Here is a 22,591-nt window from a genome sequence, read left to right as displayed (position 1 = left end):
GGCAGGAGGGGGCGGCCAAGGAGGAGGGCGGGGAGGTGGGCGGGGCTTTGTCCAGGGGCGGAGCTTCAGAGCGTGCTCTTTCCGGGAGCTCGCCTGTGATTCGCCCAGACACCCGAGCCGGAAGCGGCCGGGGAGGCGTTGGCGGCCGCGCACGTGGTGACGTGCGAGGGAGTGCGGCGCGAGAGCGCGCGGCGGCAGCGGCGGCGGCAGTGTGTCCCGGACGCGCGTGGAGGTCGGTCGCTCAGAGCTGCTGGGCGCGTCGTGGCGGCGAGCGAGTTCTCTGCGAGTCCCCCGTGGTCTACCGGTGCCCGCAGCCTCCCGCCCGGTCGCCCCGCGCCCCTTCCCGCGCCTTCCGCCTGCAGCCCGTCGAAGCTCTGGAGATGAATTTCGCCATCTCTTCAGAGATGACCCAGGTACGCGGGCGCCGCGGGAGGAAGAGGGAGGGCGGGGTGGGGAAAGATGGTGGTTGTGCGGGGCGTCCCGCTCTCCCGGGGGAAGCGGGTGCCGCGGAGCCCCTGCTCGCACAGTTGCCGGTTCGCGTGGGCCGAGCGCTGTGGTCCGGGACCTCGCTCCGCCGGGGCGGGGACCGTCAGGCTTCAGCGCGGAGTGACGGAGGTCCCTGGGACCTTGCCCCGCGAGTCGCTAGGAAGGGTGACCCGCCGGAAGAGAGCGGCGGCGGCCACCGCGGAGCGTGGGCATCGTCTCTCGCTGTCAGAAGCGGGTCCCGGCTGCGAGTCGGGACTCCGCGCGCTAAGACTTCCCGCGGCCCGCGTGTGGGAACACGAAGCCGGCCTTCTTAGAGCACATCGGCTCTCGGGGCTTGGCGTGGGGTGGCACGGAGTCCCTGGTCGCCGTGGACCGCAGGGTCCTTTGTTCCAGCTCCACGTTGCCCGCTTTTCTTGCCAAGCGCGGGGAGAAGGAGGCGGGAGGAGCGAGGGAGCGGCTGCCCTGACGTGTCAGCTCTGAGTGACTGCGCCGCCGGCCAATCGCGGCCGGGGGTGTGCGGGCGCGGGCGCCTCTCTGCCCGCCGAGAGCGCGCCCCAGGCCTGCAGCGCGGGGTCCCCGAGCGGCTCCCGGGCGCCGGCTCCACGCTCTCTGAAAGAGATAGGCGGAGAGCGTGGTTTTTGTGCGCTCACCCTTTTTTTGTGAAGGACCTCGTTGTAGGTTCCTGATAGGAAGATATCGGGGAATGTCAGAGTGGAGGTTTAACCACGGAGATCTGACAGCCCACCCCCAACTTCAGAACTGTTTTTGCCCTTACCCTCAACACGTAGTAGACAGTTATTTCGGACAGCAGACATTTCAATCAAAAAGAAATCGGACGTCCTAAAAGGGAACGTTACGCTTAATGACTGTTGTCAGTAGTGGAGGTTAGGACACCCGACATCAAGTTCTTCGGAGTTTTTGTTGTGGTCTCCCACTTTGCCCATACACCATAAGTTTTGAAAGTCTAGTACACAAGCGCACCATGGCCATATATTTTTTTTTTTATCCTGACACCAGTGGTTGATATAGGGGAAATACTGATGAGAAAATAGTTCCAGGTTGAAGCCTGCTATAAAACTTATATCATTAAAATGTGGAGGGTTTTTTTGTTTTGTTTTGTTTTTCGAGACAGGGTTTCTCTGTAGTTTTGGAGCCTATCATGGAACTGGCCTCGAACTCACAGAGATCCCCCTGCTTCTACCTCCCTAGTGCTGGGATTAAAGGAGTACGGCACCATCGCCCTGCTATCATAAAAATGTTAAAGGTGTAGTTAAGCCTGACTGTAAACACTGACTGGGTAGAATTGGATTGAAACCAGTATGTTCTAATGCCACCAGCAGGCATTATATTAAACGTCTACACGTTAATGACTGATGACTTTGTTACAAGGTCTGGATTAGCTTTCCTCTGATTTTTCTTAGTAATGTAAAATCCCAGATTAATAAGTAGATACCCATTTCTATAAGCTGTCTTAATTTATACTTCTTATATAAGTGGGTGGTTTGTCTTCTTGCTTTTAATTGGTGGGATCTTTCATTTCTTTCTTGAATGTTTTAGGTATCATTCGAATGTGGTTCTTCAAATAAGTTTCTTTGAACGTCTTGGCTAGTGACACTGATGTGACTCACCCAAAAGAATTTTTTTTTTTTTTTGGTTTTTCGAGACAGGGTTTCTCTGGTTTTGGAGCCTGTCCTGGAACTAGCTCTTGTAGACCAGGCTGGTCTTGAACTCAGAGATCCGCCTGCCTCTGCCTCCCGAGTGCTGGGATTAAAGGCGTGCGCCACCACTGCCCGGCTCTCACCCAAAAGAATTCTTAGCTTTTTAGCAGTGTGCTCTTATACTGCAGGTTGAGTATCTTCCTTTCTTCTGTTGGCGTTAAAGTATTATTGGTCTACAGAGCAAATTCCAGGACAGGCTCCAAAGCTACTCGGAAAAAAAAAAGGGTGTGTGTGTGTGTGTGTGTGTGTGTGTGTGTGTGTGTATATATATATATATATATATATATATATATATATATATATGCACATATACATACATACATAATACATTGTAACTGGAGTGATTTCTGTGATTTTATTTAACTTGTAAATGTCAGTGACCACCTTGTTAATGTTTCTAACCCTCCAACAGTATTCTTTACACTTTGATGTCAGCTTGGTCGTCCAACAAGTACCTTAGTATTAAAACATCCCAAACTGTTCTTTTTCCTTCCTGTTTTCCTCTATGCAATATCTAAAAATGACTTGCTGATAGCCAGATTGATACAGAATCTTCATTTAAGTGTATTGTATCCTATGTTTTCCCAGGTATGCCCCCTCCACACTCCTTCTCAAATACCCTTTCTTGAGTTCTTAATTTGGTCTCCATACTTAGCATTGTTTAAACCTTTAAATAAGTTGGTTACTTCCTCTCCCACCATGTACCATGTGCATCCTGCAATCTACCACCTATTGAAACCAAAATAGCTGCAGTTTCTGGAATATGTGTGCTGTCACACCTTCCCTTTCCCTTTGCTTGAGCTGCTCTCTCTGCTTTATTTGACCTCAAACATTTGAGGCTGCAAAATTGAGCTAACTCCATTTGTTCTAAGCATTTTATTCCAGGTTGTGTCTGCCATGTTTAGCATCACAAATGTTTGTAACTCAGTGGTTAAGTGCTTGTCTGATATTCATGGGGCCCTGGGGCGGGAATTCTTAAATTACTTTATAATTATCTGTCTTGGAAAAAATTATCTTTAAATTTAAATATTGGTGGTTTACCTTGAGCTCTTAGCAATGTTTTGAAATGTGATGTTTCCTTTTGCTTAGTGGAGGGTGGGGAATGCTTTGCGTGCTGTTTTCACAGCTCTGTAAAAACCTGTTGGATTATGCTTCACTTAAGCTAATCTTGTGGGCTGTAGGACTCTCGAATTCTGAATAGTAAAAGCAAGTCCTCTGACTTCCTTTTCTCGTCCTGACCACACGAAGGAACTTGAATGTGTTTAGCAGTATATATTCCTTTTGACCCCAATTTCAGTCTTAAAAATAGACTTGTTCAAACTGTTTTACAAAACAAAGTAAGTTTTATATTACATGACTTTGGAATGCTTGAGCCTTGGTTTGGCTTTTGAAAGACAAAATTTCTCTCTGTTTTTAGATGTGATTAGTTATTGTGCATGAACTTTATATACAAAATAAGAAATGTGAAACTTGATACTTTGTTTTTTAAAAATTTTATGTGTGAATGCTTTGCCTGCATTTATTTATGCACTCCATAGGGGATGCCTGATGTCCAGAGTCCAGAAGGCATCTGATATACCCCAGTTTACCTTCATTAAAGTGAATATGAACTTTCATAAACTAATGAAATATCATTAGGACTTGAACTAGCTTTTAAATCAAATGCAGTTGTAATGTTTGGTAGATGGTGACAAAGGTGGAGTTCATATTAAGGTTTTTCCTTGAGTCTCAGCCCTAGGCTGGCCTTGAAACTCACTGTAACTCAAGCTGGCTTTGAACTCTTAATCCTTCCATTTCATTCCAAGTACTAGGAATGTTGTGTGCTATCATGCCCATCTCTTATGTTAAGATCTTAACAGGTAAAAAGTTGGACACTAAATAAAAAGGCCTTATTCTTTCACAAAATTCAAAATGACACTGTACAAGTGCTTATGCCAGAATTACCTCAAAAATTCTCTAAGTTTTCTCTTTAATGACTATAGTAATTTTAGTGCCCCCCCTTCCATAAATCTAAGCTAGACCATCCAAATAACTGTCAAAATAATAAACACTGATCCAGAAGTTGACTCTTTGAGAGGACCCAAGATCAATTACTAGCATCCGTGTGTCTGGTCACATGTCTGTAATTCCAGTTCCAGCATACTGACTGCCTCCTTCTGGCCTCTGAGGTCACTGCACACATGCTGGCAAAACAAACTACACATAAAATAAAAAGATAAAATCTTAATGTCAAATTTAAAGAATAATAAACATGTGTTTTATTCTTGGTTAGATCAAAACAAGTTTTCAGACATACACTGAGTAAAACTAATTCAAATTTAAAATGTTTATAAATCTTTTATGTGTTCTCTGTATGCATGGGGGATGGGATTACCTGTTTTCAGAGAACGTTTGTTAAACTAGCTTCATAAGAAAGGGTAGAAATTGTAAAGAAGATATTAACATTATAAGATGGTATGACAGTTTGGTCTAGTTTGTTTTTAAGACAGTCTCATGCAACATAGGCTGGCATCAAAAATGAACAGGGCAAGCCTCATGGTGGTGGTACACGCCTTTAATCCCGGCATTGGGAAGCAGAGCCAGGAGGATCTCTGAGTTCGGGGACCGCCTGGTCTACAGAGCAAGTTCCAGAACAGCCAAGGCTACAGAGAAACCCTACATCAAAAACAAACAAGGCAGAGGATTTGCCTGGAAGCAGAACACAGAACAGACAGTCATGCATACCTTCAGAGAAGGTTGTGAGTGTGAAGACTGGGAACACTGCTTCCTAGATCTAGGGAGTTGGCAAAGGCTCCATGGCTAGAAGAGTTCATCTGTCAGGGATTGGTTGTCTGTCTTAGTTTTCCAGGTAGAGAGGGAACTTGAAACAGAGGCAGGGGTGAAATGGCAAGCACTTTGGAGAACAGGGTAAGTCTGGCTTGTGTATGTCTGGGATTAGTGCCCAAAAGTGATTTCTTGACTGCTAAAGCAGACATCTCCTGTTTGCATATTACATATTAGCTGGAATCTAATAGTAAAGATTTTTAGAGTTTTTATTTGTCCTTTATTTCTCAAGCTAGCATATCCCTCTTGAACAATAAGAGAGGATTTGAGAGAGAGACAGGGTTTCTCTGTAACTTTGGAACCTGTCCTGGAACTAGCTTTTGTATACCAGGCTGGCCTTGAACTCACAGAGATCCAAGTGCTGGAATTAAAGGCATGTACCACCACTGCCTGGCCTGAGAAAGGATTTTTAAAAAAAAAAATCATTTTTGAGTATTTGCATGTTAAATGAAAAGGAATTGTTTGTATGTAGTTTGATTTTTTTTTAAATATAGTGTGAATTTATTTTGCCATTTACTTTGTATGATATATTGTTCTGTCTAGATGAATGGCAGACTGATTCCTGTGAATATCTAACTTACATATGCTATTGTTACAGATTATGATGCATGATTATCACAGAAGAAATTCATGTCTATAGCTTTTAAGGACTTGATTACATCATTTTCAAGCCTGATAGTTTTGGAACCACCATTAAAGCATAAGACATCTACCTTCACACAACCACCTCTCTTCATACCTTAACGAAGTGCTTTGTTTCAACACTTCTTTGTCTTGGATCATTTGCATCCCCATCTCTCATCAGTAATAGTTGGTAAGTGAATATTCTGGATGTCTAGCATTAACAGTGTTTGGGGGCGGGCAGGGCTTGTGAGCTGGTTCTTTGGGAAAAGGCACTTTTTTGCACAAGCCTGGTAACCTGAGTTTGATCCCTGGACTCAGGTAAAGGTGGAAGGAAAGAATGGATTAAACAAAGTTGCCGTTGACTTATATACACTGGGGCTGGGGCATGTTTTTCCCCCACATAATATATTAATATGTATAATATTAATATGTATAATACGTATATATTAATATATAATATTAATACATATATTAAGACACAGGCTTTCCAAAACTGTACTGAGAATACAGTAATATATATATATAGAATCACCTCTCTTAATGTTTAAAGGGGCAGAGAGGTTCCTAATCATTTAACTAAGAAAACATTAAAAACATTAATTATAGTGTGTGCATACATGTGAGTAACAGAGTGAGTGAGTGGTAGGTGGAGTGTTGAGGTCAGAAGACAAGTTAAGAGAGTTTCCTTTTTCCATATGGGTCCTGGGGGGTTAAATTCAAGTCATCAGGCTTGGTTCTAAGCACCTTTACCTTTTTAGCCATCTTGTAGGCACCTGAAAAGCATTTTTATCATTTTTTTAAAAAAAATAAAATATAGGGGGCTGGAGAGATGGCTCAGTGGTTAAGAGCATTGCCTGCTCTTCCAAAGGTCCTGAGTTCAATTCCCGGCAACCACATGGTGGCTCACAACCATCTGGAATGAGGTCTGGTGCCCTCTTCTGGCCTGCAGACATACACACAGACAGAATATTGTATACATAATAAATAAATAAATATTAAAAAAAAAGAAAGAAAAAAAATAAAATATAAATATTATTCTTTTCTCTTTCCTCCATTAGTTTTCCTTTCTGTAAACTATTTTGACTTTAAAGTTGCCTTAAACTGAAGCCTCAAAGCATGCTACTACTTTTTGTGGTGTTTTATGTAGTCACTAGTTTTATAAGCTATGTCGAAAAACATTTTTGAGGACATTAGGGTAGAGGTGTAGCTCAGTGGAAGTGCCTGATTAGCATATTTGAGGCCCTAGGTTCTGTTTCCAGGGTTATATCTGGGAAATGGTGTCTTTACAAAGGTTTTGCGAGGAGTAGGAGCACACAATCCCATCCTCTGGTAAAGGGAGGGGGATTGAGGAGGTCAGGGCCAGTCCCAAGTGCATTCTGAATTTAAGCAAGACTGAACTGTATGAGATGTATCAAAAAAATGAACATTGATTTCTTTTTATCTGAGAGTAAAGGAAGGACAGCAGCTAAGTCCAGGAGAGTCTATGTTCACTCTTAAGTCACTCGTCTCTAGGTTTTGGCAGGACAACGTTTATTCTCCTTTAGAAGGAATGTATGTCAGGCATGACTGTTGATGTTCACTGCTGTGTGAGCACGTTTAAGACCTCGGGTCAGAGTCAGGGCAAAGCTTGAGCACCCTGAACCAGTGTTGTTTTCAGCCAGGTTTTTCTGTGGTAAATTTTTTGGTGTGTTGGTAAGAGAATTTGGGTATAAAGATACACACACATTATTCTTGAAACGGTCTCACGTGTAACCTGGCTGGCATTGAACTCCTTGTGCAGACCAGACCAATCTGAAATTCCAGTATCTACCTGCTTCTTTACCTCCCTGACTGAAAATAAAATTTAAAAAAAAAAAAAAACTATTTACATGTAAAATAATTAGCTTTTTTTTCCTGTTTAGCCAAATTTATAAGGAAAAATGATTCCCAATGGATATTTGATGTTTGAAGATGAAAATTTTATTGAATCTTCTGTTGCCAAATTAAATGCCCTAAGGAAAAGTGGGCAGTTCTGTGATGTTCGACTTCAGGTATTTAAACTCAATTTATTATTTTTTGTTACTAAAAAGGTGAACTTCAAAAAAGCCGTAAGTTAGACTTTCCCCTCTAAGCAGGCATTTAATGAGATGAATAGGTTGTTTTTGAGATTTTACTTTTTCTTTTATATGGATGGGTGTTTTGCCTGTGTGTGTGTATGTCTTTGTACCATATATGTACAGTGCCCGAGGAGGTGAAAAGAGGATGACTGGAATTACGGATGGTTGTGAGCCATCATGTGGGTGCTGGTCCTCAGGAAGAGCAGCCAGTGTGCTCTTAACTGTATTTTTCCAGCTGTGAGATGACTTTTTTAAAGACTGTTTTAACTAGAAATAGGAGACAGGGGAAGCTAGTATGTTAATTAGCTAGAGGGGTATATAGTCCACAAGACTTTTCTCACTTCAGTTTTCCCTATTTCAGGTCTGTGGTCATGAGATGTTAGCACACAGGGCTGTCCTGGCTTGCTGCAGCCCGTATCTGTTTGAAATCTTTAATAGTGACAGTGACCCTCATGGAGTTTCTCACGTGAAGTTGGATGATCTCAATCCAGAAGCTGTTGAAGTCTTGCTGAATTATGCATACACTGCTCAGTGAGTACTTTCAAATGGACCAGAAAATCAGCGAATAGAAAGATACTGAATTTTAAAGCCTTGGTATTACAACTTTTATTAAAGACTTTTTTTGTTTTTAAAGGTTGAAAGCTGATAAAGAGTTGGTAAAAGATGTTTATTCTGCAGCAAAGAAGTTGAAGATGGACCGAGTAAAGCAGGTAGACTATTAGAAGTTGTGGCCGTAGTAGACTAGAAGGGTGTTCTGGGGGGTTAGAATGTAGAAATTGTCTGAAAATATTTTATTGGACTGTGAAAAAAATTTTACTAAGAATTTGGAAATTCTGTCCCTTCCCCTCTTAACTGAGTATGTTGTTTTGATGCTTAGGATTTCATAATGTAGAAGTGATCACCTGCCTCTTGACTGCAGTTTTCTCTGGCATAATGGCAATGCCAGAGTCTTTCTCAATGAATTTTCCACTCAATTTTTTGTGTTTAAACTACTTGTATGTTTTTTGTGATGATGACATAGTATTGGGAAATCAAATTAGACAAAACGCTATATCTCTTCTACAATGGATATATTGATTTTTGACAGTATGTAAAATAGCATTACTTGTAATAAAAGGTTACTACACAGAACTGTAGCTTGGCCTTAACATGAACCTTTCTGGCTTGAGCATAGTCTGAGATCAGTTTCAAGATTTTATGTTCACCCCACAGCAATGCGAAATCTGTTGTGGAATTAAACTGGTATTGACAGTATCTGATGGCATGAGTTAATGTGTATGTGTATGTTCTACACACATGTGAGAAGGTGCCTGCAGAGACCGGAAGACAGTGAATCCCCAAGAGCTAGAGCTACCAATGACTGTGTTACCTGCCTTATGTGGGTGCTGGAAACAAAGCACGGAGCTCTTGTAAAAGCAGCAAGTACTCTTACCCACCAAGCCATCTCTCTAGCACCCCCAGTCACTGGAATAAGGGCCAGCAAACCAAATAATTTCTTAAAGGACCAGTGTTTTTTTTTTTTTCTAAAAGTTTTATGAAGAATAGCTATGTAGATTCAATATGTTATCTATGCTTTGTAGTCACTGACAAGAGCTACAGTGTGACAGACAAAATGGCTGGCCCACAGCCTAAAGCACATGTTGCTTTTGCAGAGGATTCATGTTCAGTTGGTTCTGAGCACACACAAGATGGCTCATAACCATCTGTAAATCTGGTTCCAGAGGTTTTTATAATGCCCTCTTCTGGCAAGCAAACGTACACGCAGGCAAAACATCCATACACATAAAATGAAAATAAATCTTTTTTAAAAAAGAATCCTATGATTAGGCCAGCAAGGTGGCTCAGGAGGTAAAGGTGCCTGCTTTGTCAAGCATCGGTGACCTGATTTCTTTTTCTTTTTTTTTTTTTTTGGTTTTTCAAGACAGGGTTTCTCTGTGGTTTTGGAGCCTGTCCTGGAACTAGCACTTGTAGACCAGGCTGGTCTCGAACTCACAGAGATCCGCCTGCCTCTGCCTCCCGAGTGCTGGGATTAAAGGCGTGCGCCACCACCGCCCGGCCCGGTGACCTGATTTCTAACCCATGCAAAAAATAGAAGCAGGGAACCCATCCACACAGTTGTCTTCTGATCTCCATGCATGTACCACTTCATAAATGCACACACATACACCCGTAGAATAAATCTTAGTCAAAATCCCATTATGCACATGTGGTTTCACATTGCAGCTTCTTCCTAATACAGATGTTCTTTTTCCAAAATTATTTCCTGATTCTCTTCCCTTCTGCTATATTACATGTGCGCTGAACAATCAACTTCTCTACTGTTATGCCTACTTACATCTAGCCTTCCAGAGAGCCATATGTGACTGCTACTGTTGAAAACACCCAGAACCTGCTCTGCATTTGCCACATCTGCTGTTACACATTCTTATGTGGTGTCTTTAATGTTTCTCATTGGCCTTTTGTTGTTTGGTTTTATTTTCAGACATCTTGGTACTACTACAGGCCAGGCTGGGTTTAAATTTAGATGTCTCCTATCAGCCTTGCAAGTGTACCAGATTCTAGGCATCTGTACACCACCATACTCATATCATTTGTACATGTGCTGTCCCGTGGTTAAGTTCAATGCTATCCCATTGTTTAGTCTGATTTCTGACTCATCTTTGTATTTCATGTGGTGTTTACATATTGACATTAAATATTCAATAAACTATGCAAATGGCGCATCTATCTGTATTTCTTTTCCAAGGTCTGTGGGGATTATCTACTATCTAGAATGGATGTTACTAGCTGCATTTCTTACCGAAATTTTGCAAGTTGTATGGGAGACTCCCGTTTGTTGAATAAGGTTGATGCTTACATTCAGGAGCATTTGTTACAAATTTCAGAAGAGGAGGAATTTCTTAAGCTTCCGAGACTAAAGGTAAGGAGCAGGCCAGATACAATACAGATAGATTGATATTCTATAGCTGCAGACACAGTCTTTGTCAAGTGAATAAGGGTTACAATAATGCTGATAACATTTTAGTCGTTGTTACTCTTAGTGTAATGAGTTTCTGCTTCCCAGTTTGTTTACTTCCTTTATGTAGACTTACTGATTTTCCTGCAAATTAGAGAAAATTTATGGAATGCAGCTTTTTTAATACAATATTTTTTTCTTTTTTAATACTTTTTTATTGATGTTTATTGAGCTCTACATTTTTCTCTGCTCCCTGCCCTGCCTCTCCCCTCCCTCCTTCAAATCCTCCCCCAAGGTCCCATGCTCCCAATTTACGCAGGAGATCTTGTCTTTTTCTGCTTTCTACTTCCCATGTAGATTAAATCTATGTATGTCCCTCTTAGTGTCTGCATTGTTGTCTAAGTTCTCTGGGATTGTGGTTTGTAGGCTGGCTTTCTTTGGTTTATGTTTAAAAACCACCAATGAGTGAGTACAATACAATATTTTTGAGAATTTTTTAAAAAGCATACAATATATTTTAACATTCACTCCCAGGTCCACACTTAACTTTATATCCTCTCAAATATTTTTTTTTTGGCTCTGTTTGTGCTATTAGTGATGGGTGTGGGGCCATCCCACAGCCTAAGAGGAACCTCCATCCCCAGAAACCATCAGCTGTTGGTAGCTCATAAACTAGTGGTGGAACTCCTGAACCTTGCTCCACTGCCCTAGGAATACAGCTTTTATTATGAAACTGAGCCTCTGAAGCTCAACTAGAATTTCAAAGCCGATGTGAATGTCACTAGTTTTTGTTTTATTTATAATTCTAGTTGGAGGTATTGCTTGAAGATAATGTCTGCTTGCCCAGCAATGGCAAATTGTATACAAAGGTAATCAACTGGGTGCAGCGTAGCATCTGGGAGAATGGAGACAGCCTGGAAGAGCTCATGGAAGAGGTTAGTTTTAAAGTAAATGGGATCCAACAGTTCTTACAAATTATTTTTGCTATAACATGAAGGATTCCCTTTCACTTTTATTTTATAACCATGACCCTAAAGAATTTAAATTTTGCTATAGGTACCCCTAAGCTGAGAAACAGGGGGGGTGTCCAGGTGAGCTGAATGAACCGTTCAGTTTGGTTTTCTGCTTTTCTTTTTTTTTTTCCTTTTTTTCTTTGCTTATTATGTGCTGTTAACTTTCTTTAAAGTAGCATGTAACTTGCTTTAGAAATGGGAGGTGGTACTGACATTTTCTGTAGATTCTTAATTTTTCTTCACAGGTTTTTGCTTTAAGTATGACAAGTAGGTAAAGCTTCTAATGGTTGTTCCTCCCCATTGGTTTATCTCCCCATAGGTTTATTAACAAAACTAGGATCCCCAAGACTGAAGAGCCAAGAAGAAACCTCGAGTGTATTGACACGTAAAGAAGCAGCAGTCCTGCCCCATTTCTCCTAAGAAAAGTCCGCTGTGGGCAGAGGACGATGATGATTTAATGGTGTTTACTCCTTTACAGGGTTCTTACTCTAAAGCTTTGTGGTTTTCAATGGTGTTGTTCATACATACAGTCAATTAATTTGGGGCTACTTTTTAAAATACATAAAATTTGATGGAAAAGTTGGGACTAGTCCATGTGATGGTTGGAGCAGTGGAGTGTATCATTCCACAGAAGCCCGCCATGCTCAGTAAAGTGTATCTACTCTGTTAGGCCTCAGTCACTACCATTACTGCATTCTAAAAAGGCTAGCAGGTGCTCTTTCAATTCTGTGCCTTCCCACGTAGGAATCAGATGCATTGGTCATGTATTTGCATCTGTGGAGGAAGATTGCAACTTGATTTGTTTCTTTATGTGTTTTTCTTGATATTACCTACAGGAGAGAAGTACATTTATTCAAACCATGCCATTTATCTCCAGAGGTGTAAACTATTTAATGTTTTATTGTAAATATGTATATTTAAGAATATATGTGTTGTACTATGCCTTTTTTTTCTTAATGTCATATAATAGAAGCTATGAAAACAATGAAGATTTCTTTCAAGCCAATCAAGCCAAGGACTCTCCAGCCAGTATTAGAAGATTTTGTATTTGATTTTGATTTTTTTTTGTTTTGTTTTGTTTTTGTTTTGCTTTTTACATTTTTACCACCATGACATGTGTTTTTCTTTACTTCGGGATCCTGCCAGAGTAAGATGTCAAGAAGCACACTGGAGGTTACCTTGAGGCGATTGTAATCTGCATACTAGCGAGTAGCCATGGTGACAGTAGCCACATGGGTGTTCTGTTGCTGTTTTGCAGGTTCAAACCTTGTACTACTCAGCTGATCACAAGCTGCTTGATGGGAACCCACTAGATGGACAGGCTGAGGTGTTTGGCAGTGATGATGACCACATTCAGTTTGTGCAGGTACACATTGCACAGTCTGAGGTAACCTCAGGTTAAAATTAAACTGGAAAATTTTATAGCTTTCTTAAATTTTCCTTTAATAAAGGAAAGTGGACGAATTTCATTGTTATAACTGGACAGAGACATTTTGGGGGGAAAACAAGCATATTTTACAGCTTTCAGCATCTTTGCCACACCAGTCAGTAGACGCTAACTCAGCAAATTAGATAAACCCATTTACACCTTTGCTCTCAAAATACAGTTCACGACTAGTAATAAGAACAGTAAAAATGAAGCATTATTTTAGGTTTTTGTTATTTTCGTTAGATTTTTTTTTAAAAGTTGTTTGTAATACGCATGACTAATAGAACCAGTTTTAAAAACAAAGTAGTCTTAGATTGTCAATGGCTGTGAAAGAAATTTTGACTATTTTCTTTAATTACTAAACTCATGAAATAGAAATGGTATCATGATTTATAATGTTAAGTTTATACAATGTTGATCAAGTGTTACAATGTGATCTGGATGTTTCTTGGGCAAAATGTATTAAAACAGTATAGTTCCATTGTGCTGATTGAGTTACTTTTGTAACCTTTTATTAAACACATATTTAATTCAAATTCCTTTTTAACAATAGAGAACAAACATCTGAGGTATATGAACAATTTTAACTTATGGACACTGACAGTATAAAGAAAAGTAACGCCTTTGATTGTTTTTGTGTGTTGGAGATAATTCAGTACCCTGCATATACTTCGCCTTCCAACACTGAGGAACACACCAGCAGCTCCATAAATTGTGAATGTCACAGTGAGCTAGTCAGTAAACCATGCTCTTATAAAGAATAGAATTCTAGTGTCCCAGACAGCTCTTTCCTCTTACCTCTTTTCAGTCACCACCCTATACTGTCCAAAGAAAGACAGTATCCTACCTTGGGACACAAACATACTTTGCCTGTTTGGAATTTTTATAAAGCAGTCATGCTATGTGCATTCCTTTTATTTGGCGTTAGCTCAGCATTGTGAAGGGATATGCTAGAGAGTAAACCTGAATCACAGAGTATTTCCTTTACAAGTTGGGTCAGTGCTAATGGACTGACTTGTGTGCTTGTTAGTAGATGGTAGCTGTCTGGTATCCTGTGGTAGCAGTAGGTATTTCTAAAGAATTTGGGGACTTGAGTTAGCCAAAAGCTCTGTTTGTGTTTGTACTTGGAACATCTGGGGTTGTTTTCTCTGTTAACTGTAAACAGCGTAAGTGAACACTTAGAAAAGTAGATTTTCTAATGGCAGAAGAGTAAATGTCAGTCAGCGACAGGTTATGATGCCTGGTGTGAGTCCACAGCATATGTAGCTTCTGTTCCAGCACCTTACCAAGGTGGGAAAACATAGTCTGAGAAAAGGCGTCTGCCATGAGAAGGCCTGAAAGGGGGGGGGGGGGGGGGGCTGTGGTGGACCTGAGGTGGAGGGCAACATGTAGAGCAGGCTTAGGATTTAGAGGCTTTGTCTTAGAGAAGCAGATAAAAGATTATCTGCACAAGGGTGCTGCTCGTGGGGTGGCGGTCTAGACTGGAAAGTAAGCATGTACAACTGGTGCTCTTTCCTGTAGGTGGCAAGAAGAGTTATTTTGTTTTTGTTTTTAATTTTACTTTAGCCGGGCGGTGGTGGTGCAGTCCTTTAATCCCAGCACTCGGGAGGCAGAGGCAGGCGGATCTCTGTGAGTTCGAGGCCAGCCTGGTCTACAAGAGCTAGTTCCAGGACAGGCTCTAAACTACAAGGAAACCCTGTCTTGAAAAAACCCTATACCAAATAAATGCTCCACAATTGAGCTAAGCTATGCACAGCAAGAATTTAGACAAGAATACTATATTTTTAATATTTATATAATATATAAGTAATAATATATAATAATTTAATACATATGTTAAAAATTTAATTTTGAAAGTTTAGAGAGATGTTATCAATTCTATTTCTAATTGACATTATTAATCATAGCAAATGGCTATAATTGTTAGATATATATCTCTGGACTATATGGTCCCAAGAGATTTGCATTTTTTAACTTTGTAAAACTGTTGACTTAGGCTTTTTTTAATGATCAGACACAGAGGGTAGAGTAAAGCTTGTAAGAGCAGTTTGGAGACTATGGCAGGTTTAAGTTTTCAAGAATGATGAGGGGCTTAATAATCTAAAGACACTGGGGAGCCTATACATAGATATCCAAAGGTTGAGGGTGGGTTTTAAAAGTGGTTTGGGAAAGTCTGAGATTACTGAATGTGTATGTAGGATTCTGATCTTTCTTTGTTAAAAAGTCCTAAATAGAGATTGTGGATCAAAAAAGGTGAGAGGTTATACCATAGATTTCACAAATAGGAAAAGCAGGTTGAGAAGAAGCCTGGAAAATGGGAATGTAATTAGAATCTACTTAAGCTGTGAGAGCTACCTAAGGAAGAAGACAGTATGGAAGCCAAAAAAGATGTTTCCCAGAAGATTTGATAATACGATAGGGATGAATTCTGTTTGTGTAAGATTTTGAGGACTTGTTTATCAGGCGTATTTGTTAAGTAATGCCAGTAGTCTTTAGTGGTATAGTGCCATTTGCATTCATGTTCATTGTCTCAGTTATAGCATATGTTAAGAGTGGGTTTACTGCTTGTAAAGCCTCATAAGCATCATCTGTTTGTTATTTTGTGATACTTAGGGCCTTTCTACAGATTGAGGTAGAGATTTTATTGTATCTTGTAATGATCTTTAAAAAGTTTTTTTTTTTTAACTGTTTCTCTGTTGCTTTTTATTTCGGCTAGCAATGTAAGTTTCCATCAGAAACTGTACATGTTTGTGCTGTCTGTTCCCCAGGATAAGTGGGTGAGCAGAGTTTACCAGGTACTGAAGTGTGATGCCAGTTCTTTTCATGGTAGACATCTTAAGGTTCTGTATCACTGTGTAGTTCAGGCTGGGATTATGGGTGTGCACCACCAACATACCCAGCACTCATGATTCTATGTGATTCTTCTTCTAGGAAGTAGGCAGGGGCTAAGGTAGTTGAAAGCCATCTACAAAAGAAGCTCATATACAAGCATGCGAATTGTCTAAGAATCATTTGTTACCATTCCTATAATTTTGTGAATGGTTCTTTTAGTATTACTAAATTTCTGATTACTCTTATGTATGTGTTTAGTAATAGGCAACCCTAAAACGTACACTTACCTGCTTCAACAATTGACACTCTCCTATACAATGCTTTCAGCGAGGTTGGCAGAATCTGTGTGTGCTCACTCTTGGCTGACATTGTATGAAGGATGCTTCTATTACAGTTTGGTTAGGTTGACAGTTTTGTGCATTGAACAGATAAGTTATATATATTTTTTTCTCTTTCCTGTTCCCACATTGAGATATCATCCTGGTAGTTGGTCCATAACATGTGTTTTTGAATTATTTAAATTGCTCTTTTTTCAGCAGCAGTTGTATAGATATAGCTGTTTCATTTTAAGTGGTGGTATTAGTGCGGCAGGGATTTGTCAGCTGGAAAGTTGGTTTGTGTTCAGTTTAATGTGCTGTGTGCTGTGTAGGTGGAAGGCGCTCAGTGTATCAGCAGTATTGCACAATAGCTCAGGAACAAAGGTACAGCAGGATGCTCACTGGCTAGGTTTCTGTAGCTGCCTTTTGATTTTGCAGAAAAAGCCACCCCGTGAGAATGGCCATAAGCAGATAAGTGGCAGTTCCACTGGATGTCTCTCTTCTCCAAATGCTTCAATGCAAAGTCCTAAGCATGAGTGGAAAATCGTTGCTTCAGAAAAGACTTCAAGTAAGTTTGTCTTCAGTTTATCTATTTGTAAGGATAGTTGTCAGATTACTTTGAGATTGACTAAGGACAAACTCAGAGCAATGACATTTGGAAAACCATAGCAGAATGTTCTGATCTGGAGACTGGAATACAATTCAGAATCCTCTAACCACCCCAAGTATTAATAGTTCATGGTAAACACGGAGCTTTTGTGTTCACAGATAACACTTACTTGTGCCTGGCTGTGCTGGATGGTACATTCTGTGTCATTTTCCTTCATGGGCGGAACAGTCCACAGAGCTCACCAACAAGTACTCCCAAACTGAGCAAGAGTTTAAGCTTTGAGATGCAGCCAGATGAACTCCTAGAAAAGCCCATGTCCCCCATGCAGTATGCACGGTCTGGGCTAGGGACAGCAGAGATGAATGGCAAACTCATAGCTGCAGGTAAGATGAGAACGATGAGTGTGGCAGACAGGCCTGAAGATGAGCATTTATATTGACTTGAGGCATGAGGGCTGGAGGATTCAATATGCTTTATTTCAAAGCAGAAATAACATTGCTATATTGAATATGCCTAACTTTGGTTAGAGGAGATCTGTGCCTGTTTTAAATTAAATGGGGGGTGGTATGCTAGGGCATGAACCCAGGCCTCAGTGCTTACTATACTAAGTGCTGTAGTACACCTACCTATATGTTTAAACTACAGATTCCTAATTTTCAAGGCAAGACTAAGCAATGTTACTCCTTGACTCTTAGGAATGTTAAATACCTTCCTCATTGGGCACATTGCTTTTAAAGACATCCCGGTGGGGCCTAGTTACATATAGTTTTTAATCTTAGCACTTGGGAGACGAAATAAGAGGATCATAACTGTTAAGACCAGCCTGGGAGACACATTTTAAAGTTTTTATGACTCTTATCAGGTGGTTACAACAGAGAGGAATGCCTTCGAACAGTTGAATGCTATGATCCACATACAGATCATTGGTCCTTCCTTGCTCCCATGAGAACACCAAGAGCCCGCTTTCAAATGGCTGTGCTAATGGTAAGCACAGTATGCCCTTTTAGCTTTTTTTTTTTTTCCTTAGAACTTCCCAGGGGAAATTCTCACATATTATTTTTGACATAGGGACAGCTCTATGTGGTGGGTGGATCAAATGGACACTCAGATGACCTGAGTTGTGGAGAAATGTATGATCCAAGCATTGATGACTGGACCCCTGTTCCAGAGTTGAGAACTAACCGTTGTAATGCAGGTAATGATACTTCTCTTCTGAGACAGCCCGTGTTTTAGTCCTGATGATTAAATTACTAACACGTCTTTCACTGTCCTAGGAGTATGTGCTCTGGATGGGAAATTGTACATCGTTGGGGGCTCCGATCCATATGGTCAAAAAGGCCTGAAAAATTGTGATGTATTTGATCCTGTAACAAAGTCGTGGACAAGCTGTGCTCCTCTTAACATTCGTAAGTTGATCTGTTTTGTTTTGGGGGGATAGGGTTTTACTATGTATTTCTGGCTAGCTTGGAACTTTCTGTGTAGACTAAACTGCTAGCCTTGAACTTATAGTTCTTACTAAAGATTTTAAATTAATAGATTTTTTTTCTTTTTTTAGGTAGACACCAGTCTGCAGTTTGTGAACTTGGTGGTTATTTGTATATAATTGGAGGTGCAGAGTCTTGGAATTGTCTGAATACAGTAGAACGATATAATCCTGAAAATAACACCTGGACTTTAATTGCACCCATGAATGTGGCTAGGCGAGGAGCTGGAGTCGCTGTTCTTGATGGTAAGTATCCAGACTTGGAGAAGTAAATAGTATGAAGTGATAAGCGTTAGTTCCCAAATTCCAAGAAGGGTCACTTGTACACTTATATACAGATCACAGGGACTTGTGAAATGGCTTAGCAGGTTGAATGCCCCAGATTCAATGGAGTTAGATTCCCCGGAACCCATGTTAAAATGGAAGGTGAGAACTCACTCCACATAGTTGTCCTCTGACCTCTACATGTGTTCTGTAGCATGTGCATACTTGAACCCATGTCACACACACAGTCATGATCTTTTTAAATTCACATGCACTCTGTGTCTTGTGACACAGAGGGAAAACATCCCTAAGTATCTGACATATAACTTAAATATATTCATTTCCCCATTTCTTGGTGGGTATTCTTAACCAACTTCCAAATTTCCCTCTGTGAGCTGTATCCATAATTCAGGCTTGGATTTTGAGTTGACTTTTCTTCTTTTAAGGATAGTGATTTTTAAGAATTTTATTTCAAAGCATAATAAATCTCTCCAACAGTAAGTTTTGTTTTGTAGAGTGTCCTTTCACTGAGTCTTTATTGATTGTTTTACTGCCTTTTTATATAATTAGTTAATATCATTGGAAACAAAGCTGAATCTTATCAGGATTGTGGCTCAGCCAGCGTGCATTAAGTGTGCTGATGTAGTAGTTAGCAGCTCCTGACCTTTATTTTTTTAAATATTTATTTATTATGTATACAATATTCTGTCTGTGTGTATGTCTGCAGGCCAGAAGAGGGCACCAGACCTCATTACAGAGGGTTGTGAGCCACCATGTGGTTGCTGGGAATTCAGGACCTTTGGAAGAGCAGACAGTGCTCTTAACCACTGAGCCATCTCTCCAGCCCCCCTCAGCCTTTTGTGATCCCTGTCAGTGTAGTTACAGCTGCATTCATGCAAGCTGGCTAAATGATAGATGAGAAAATAATGTGAGAATGAGTGAAGTGTTTTCCCAATGGAGTTTATTACTGAGTTTTTGTTACAGTTTAATTATTGGCACGCTACTTTGCATAGAACTTGAAAGTAGTCATAAATATTTCTGAACATTTGGTATGAAGTGACATTCATACCAAAAATTGTATGCAAATGAAAACTCTTAAGTCAAGTCATCTAGTCTGTTTTCTGTAACTTTTTGCGGTGAATCAGGGCCTCACTTTTGCTGGACAAGTGTTCACACACACACACAGCCCCTCTGCAACAACTTTAAATATACAGAACTGTGCTAGTTTGTCACTCACATCTTTAGGCAAGTTTTCTACCTTCTTTATGTCTCTTAATTCTTCGTCTGCGAAATAATCACAATAGTTAATTGCCAGAGGATGTGGGAGATGTACTTAAGATGGTTCTGTTTCTGCCCTTTTCTTCCTGTAGTTGCCTAAGTTTCTGTAGGAATGGACTATTGTCCATTTAGCTCATCTTATACCTATGGTTTCTAGTATCCTTGCCAGAATTACACAGACCTTTCTTTTTGTAAGGCAAAAATTTCCCTATGTAGCCCAGGCTGACTTCAAACTGGTAGTCCATCATAGGTATTTAATTAAAACTTTTTTTTTAAACAGAATGGACAGATATTTCTACATAAATCTATTGGGAGTTTTAGGTTTTTGTTTTTCTGAGCCTCTTTATACTAACTGTCTTGTTTCTTTTTAAGGGAAACTGTTTGTTGGTGGTGGCTTTGATGGTTCTCATGCCATCAGTTGTGTGGAGATGTATGATCCAACTAAAAATGAATGGAAGATGATGGGAAATATGACTTCACCAAGAAGCAATGCTGGGATCACAACTGTAGGGAGCACCATTTATGCAGTAGGAGGATTTGATGGCAATGAATTCCTGAATACGGTGGAAGTCTATAACCTTGAGTCAAATGAGTGGAGCCCTTATACAAAAATTTTCCAGTTTTAACAAATTTTAAGAACCCAAACTAACAGGCTTAGTGATGTAATTGTGTTTAGTAGAGGTACACTTGTGAATAAGGAGGGTGGGTGGGGTAGATGTTGCTAACAGCAACACAAAGCTTTTGCATATTGCATATTAAACATGCTGTACATACTTTTGTGTTTGGAAAGGAATGCAAAGATGAAGGTCTGTTTGTGTATTCTCAAGGTGTCTTTGGTTATTTTACTTCTTGAAGGTTGATACTATAAAAGAATAAACCACAAATTGATTGGGAACATCATTTCAAGTACCTGCTCCTCCACATTTGTTTTGCCTATTTGCACATTAAATGACTTTTCCCTCCTCCAATCTGTCTTCAGGGGCAAGAGGGTAGGGTTTAAAGTAGGCAGTTGGATTTTTTAAGGGCCCTTTTTCAATAACTGGAACACTCTATAACCAGATACTTATTTAAATAGATAACAATGTCTATTTTTGTTTTTATTAAAAGAAAGTTGACATGCCTACCAATATTTAGTCTTTTATGATTACATTTTTATAACTTTTTATATTCTCAGCAGAGTCCTTTATCTGTTGAAGTAAAATGTGACAGATCCAAGCAGAGTGGCAGTGAAGGATGCAAGCGGGGTATTTCTTTTTTAAGTGCCCAGAATGCAAATGTAAGCATTTGCCGTAGCTGTACTTTTTTCTTTTCTATTTGAGAATGCAGTATCAATGTTTATTTGGATGGAGTTGCTGAACAGTAACATGGTAATAATTCAAACTTGGGTTTGACTGACTCAGATTAGGACGTTTAACCTGTCTTTATTATTTATCACTAACAAAGCAATTGTAAGTGGAAGCCTTTGATTGAAAAAGATTAAACTATTGGGTTTGTGAATGCACCCTTTTTCAGAACTGTTTTGTTCAGTTTTCTTAGATTAATATTGGCTGGGATGACTTGGTGTCTGATGTGTAGTACTACACACCTAACTTATGGTGCCCAAATGAGCAAATCCTAATGCTTGCTGCAGATGCAAACACATTAAAGGTACTTTGCAGTAAATTCTTGCACTGTGGGATTAATGTCCAAATGTGGTTTGTTACTCGATTCATTCATTACTTACAGTGTGGGTGTCTCATCCCCCCAGTTAAGGATGAGCTTATAGTATTAGTGGAAAATACTTGCCATATCTGAAGTAAGGGATGGTGTGAGGTTTGTGTTTTATAGAAACACTGACTTGGGGTATCGGTTATCACCTCATTTCTCTGGCATACAACCATCAGGAAAGTCAGTTCACCTACTACGTACTTCTTTTCCTGGTTTGATTTTGGGTTAAACTTGTTTGGCAGGTTAGCAGATCTGATGTGATCTAATGACTATTCCTAAAACAGATCTCTGTACTCTTGTTCAGCCATGAAATAAAGTTTTGAGTTGAGGGTCTTAAAAAAAATTAATTCTCATGCTGGGCGGTGATGGCACATGCCTTTAATCCCAGCACTCGGGAAGCACAGGCAGGCAGATCTCTGAGTCCGAGGCCTGACCAGGCTCCAAAGCTACAGAGAAACCCTGTCTTGAAAAAATACCCAAAAAAAAAAAAAAAAACCAAAAGCAAATCCGTTCCCACTGTATAAGAAATATGCTTCATGAAAGTTTGCCTAAGTTCACTGTTGGTGACAGAATGGAATTTGTTGCCTAAAAGCATGCTTTTAAAGAAGAAACAATAACCTATCTCAATACTAAAACAACCAGATAGTGCTCAGCAACCAACTAGTGTTTAACCTACATTTGAAACTTGTATTTTCTTTTTTTTATACAACATTCTGCCTCCATGTATGACTGCACACCAGAGGAGGGCGCCAGACCTTTTTACAGATGGTTGTGAGCCACCATGTGGTTGCTGGGAATTGAACTCAGGACCTCTGGAAGAGCAGCCAGTACTCTTAACCACTGAGCCATCTCCCAAGCCCCCAACTTGTATTTTCTTTAGGTACAGAAAAAATGGCATTGTCTGCATAAAAATCAGAGGTTTATGTTATTATGTGGTCTGGAATAATTTTAAAAT

At 40.1% G+C, this 22,591-nt stretch overlaps 1 protein-coding gene across 2 annotated transcripts; it reads left to right on the top strand.

Annotated features, from left to right (window-relative positions):
* Positions 1-272: 272 nt before the first annotated feature.
* Positions 273-21,591, top strand: LOC121455007 (influenza virus NS1A binding protein). 2 transcript variants are annotated; one of them, XM_041662478.1, is made up of 15 exons: positions 273-413; positions 5,626-5,841; positions 7,553-7,681; positions 8,109-8,278; positions 8,382-8,457; positions 10,494-10,667; positions 11,513-11,638; positions 12,975-13,082; positions 16,733-16,862; positions 17,063-17,287; positions 17,767-17,888; positions 17,973-18,099; positions 18,179-18,310; positions 18,460-18,633; positions 20,302-21,591. In XM_041662478.1, the coding sequence occupies exons 3-15, from the start codon at positions 7,571-7,573 to the stop codon at positions 20,553-20,555; spliced, it is 1,929 nt and encodes a 642-aa protein (XP_041518412.1). In that variant the 5' UTR covers positions 273-413; positions 5,626-5,841; positions 7,553-7,570; the 3' UTR covers positions 20,556-21,591. The 2 variants fall into 2 exon arrangements, with proteins under 2 accessions (XP_041518412.1, XP_041518413.1); XM_041662479.1 differs by lacking the exons at positions 16,733-16,862; positions 17,063-17,287; positions 17,767-17,888; ... (2 more) ...; positions 18,460-18,633; positions 20,302-21,591 and having other exon boundaries at positions 12,036-13,082.
* Positions 21,592-22,591: the final 1,000 nt, after the last annotated feature.

This window comes from Microtus oregoni, unplaced genomic scaffold (assembly GCF_018167655.1).
Source record: "Microtus oregoni isolate MIOR12 unplaced genomic scaffold, Mior012 000013F_ref0000133, whole genome shotgun sequence".
In the NCBI taxonomy this organism is placed as follows: domain Eukaryota; kingdom Metazoa; phylum Chordata; class Mammalia; order Rodentia; family Cricetidae; genus Microtus; species Microtus oregoni.
Note: the sequence above shows the minus strand (reverse complement) of the source record. Positions and strands in the feature narration are given on the sequence as shown.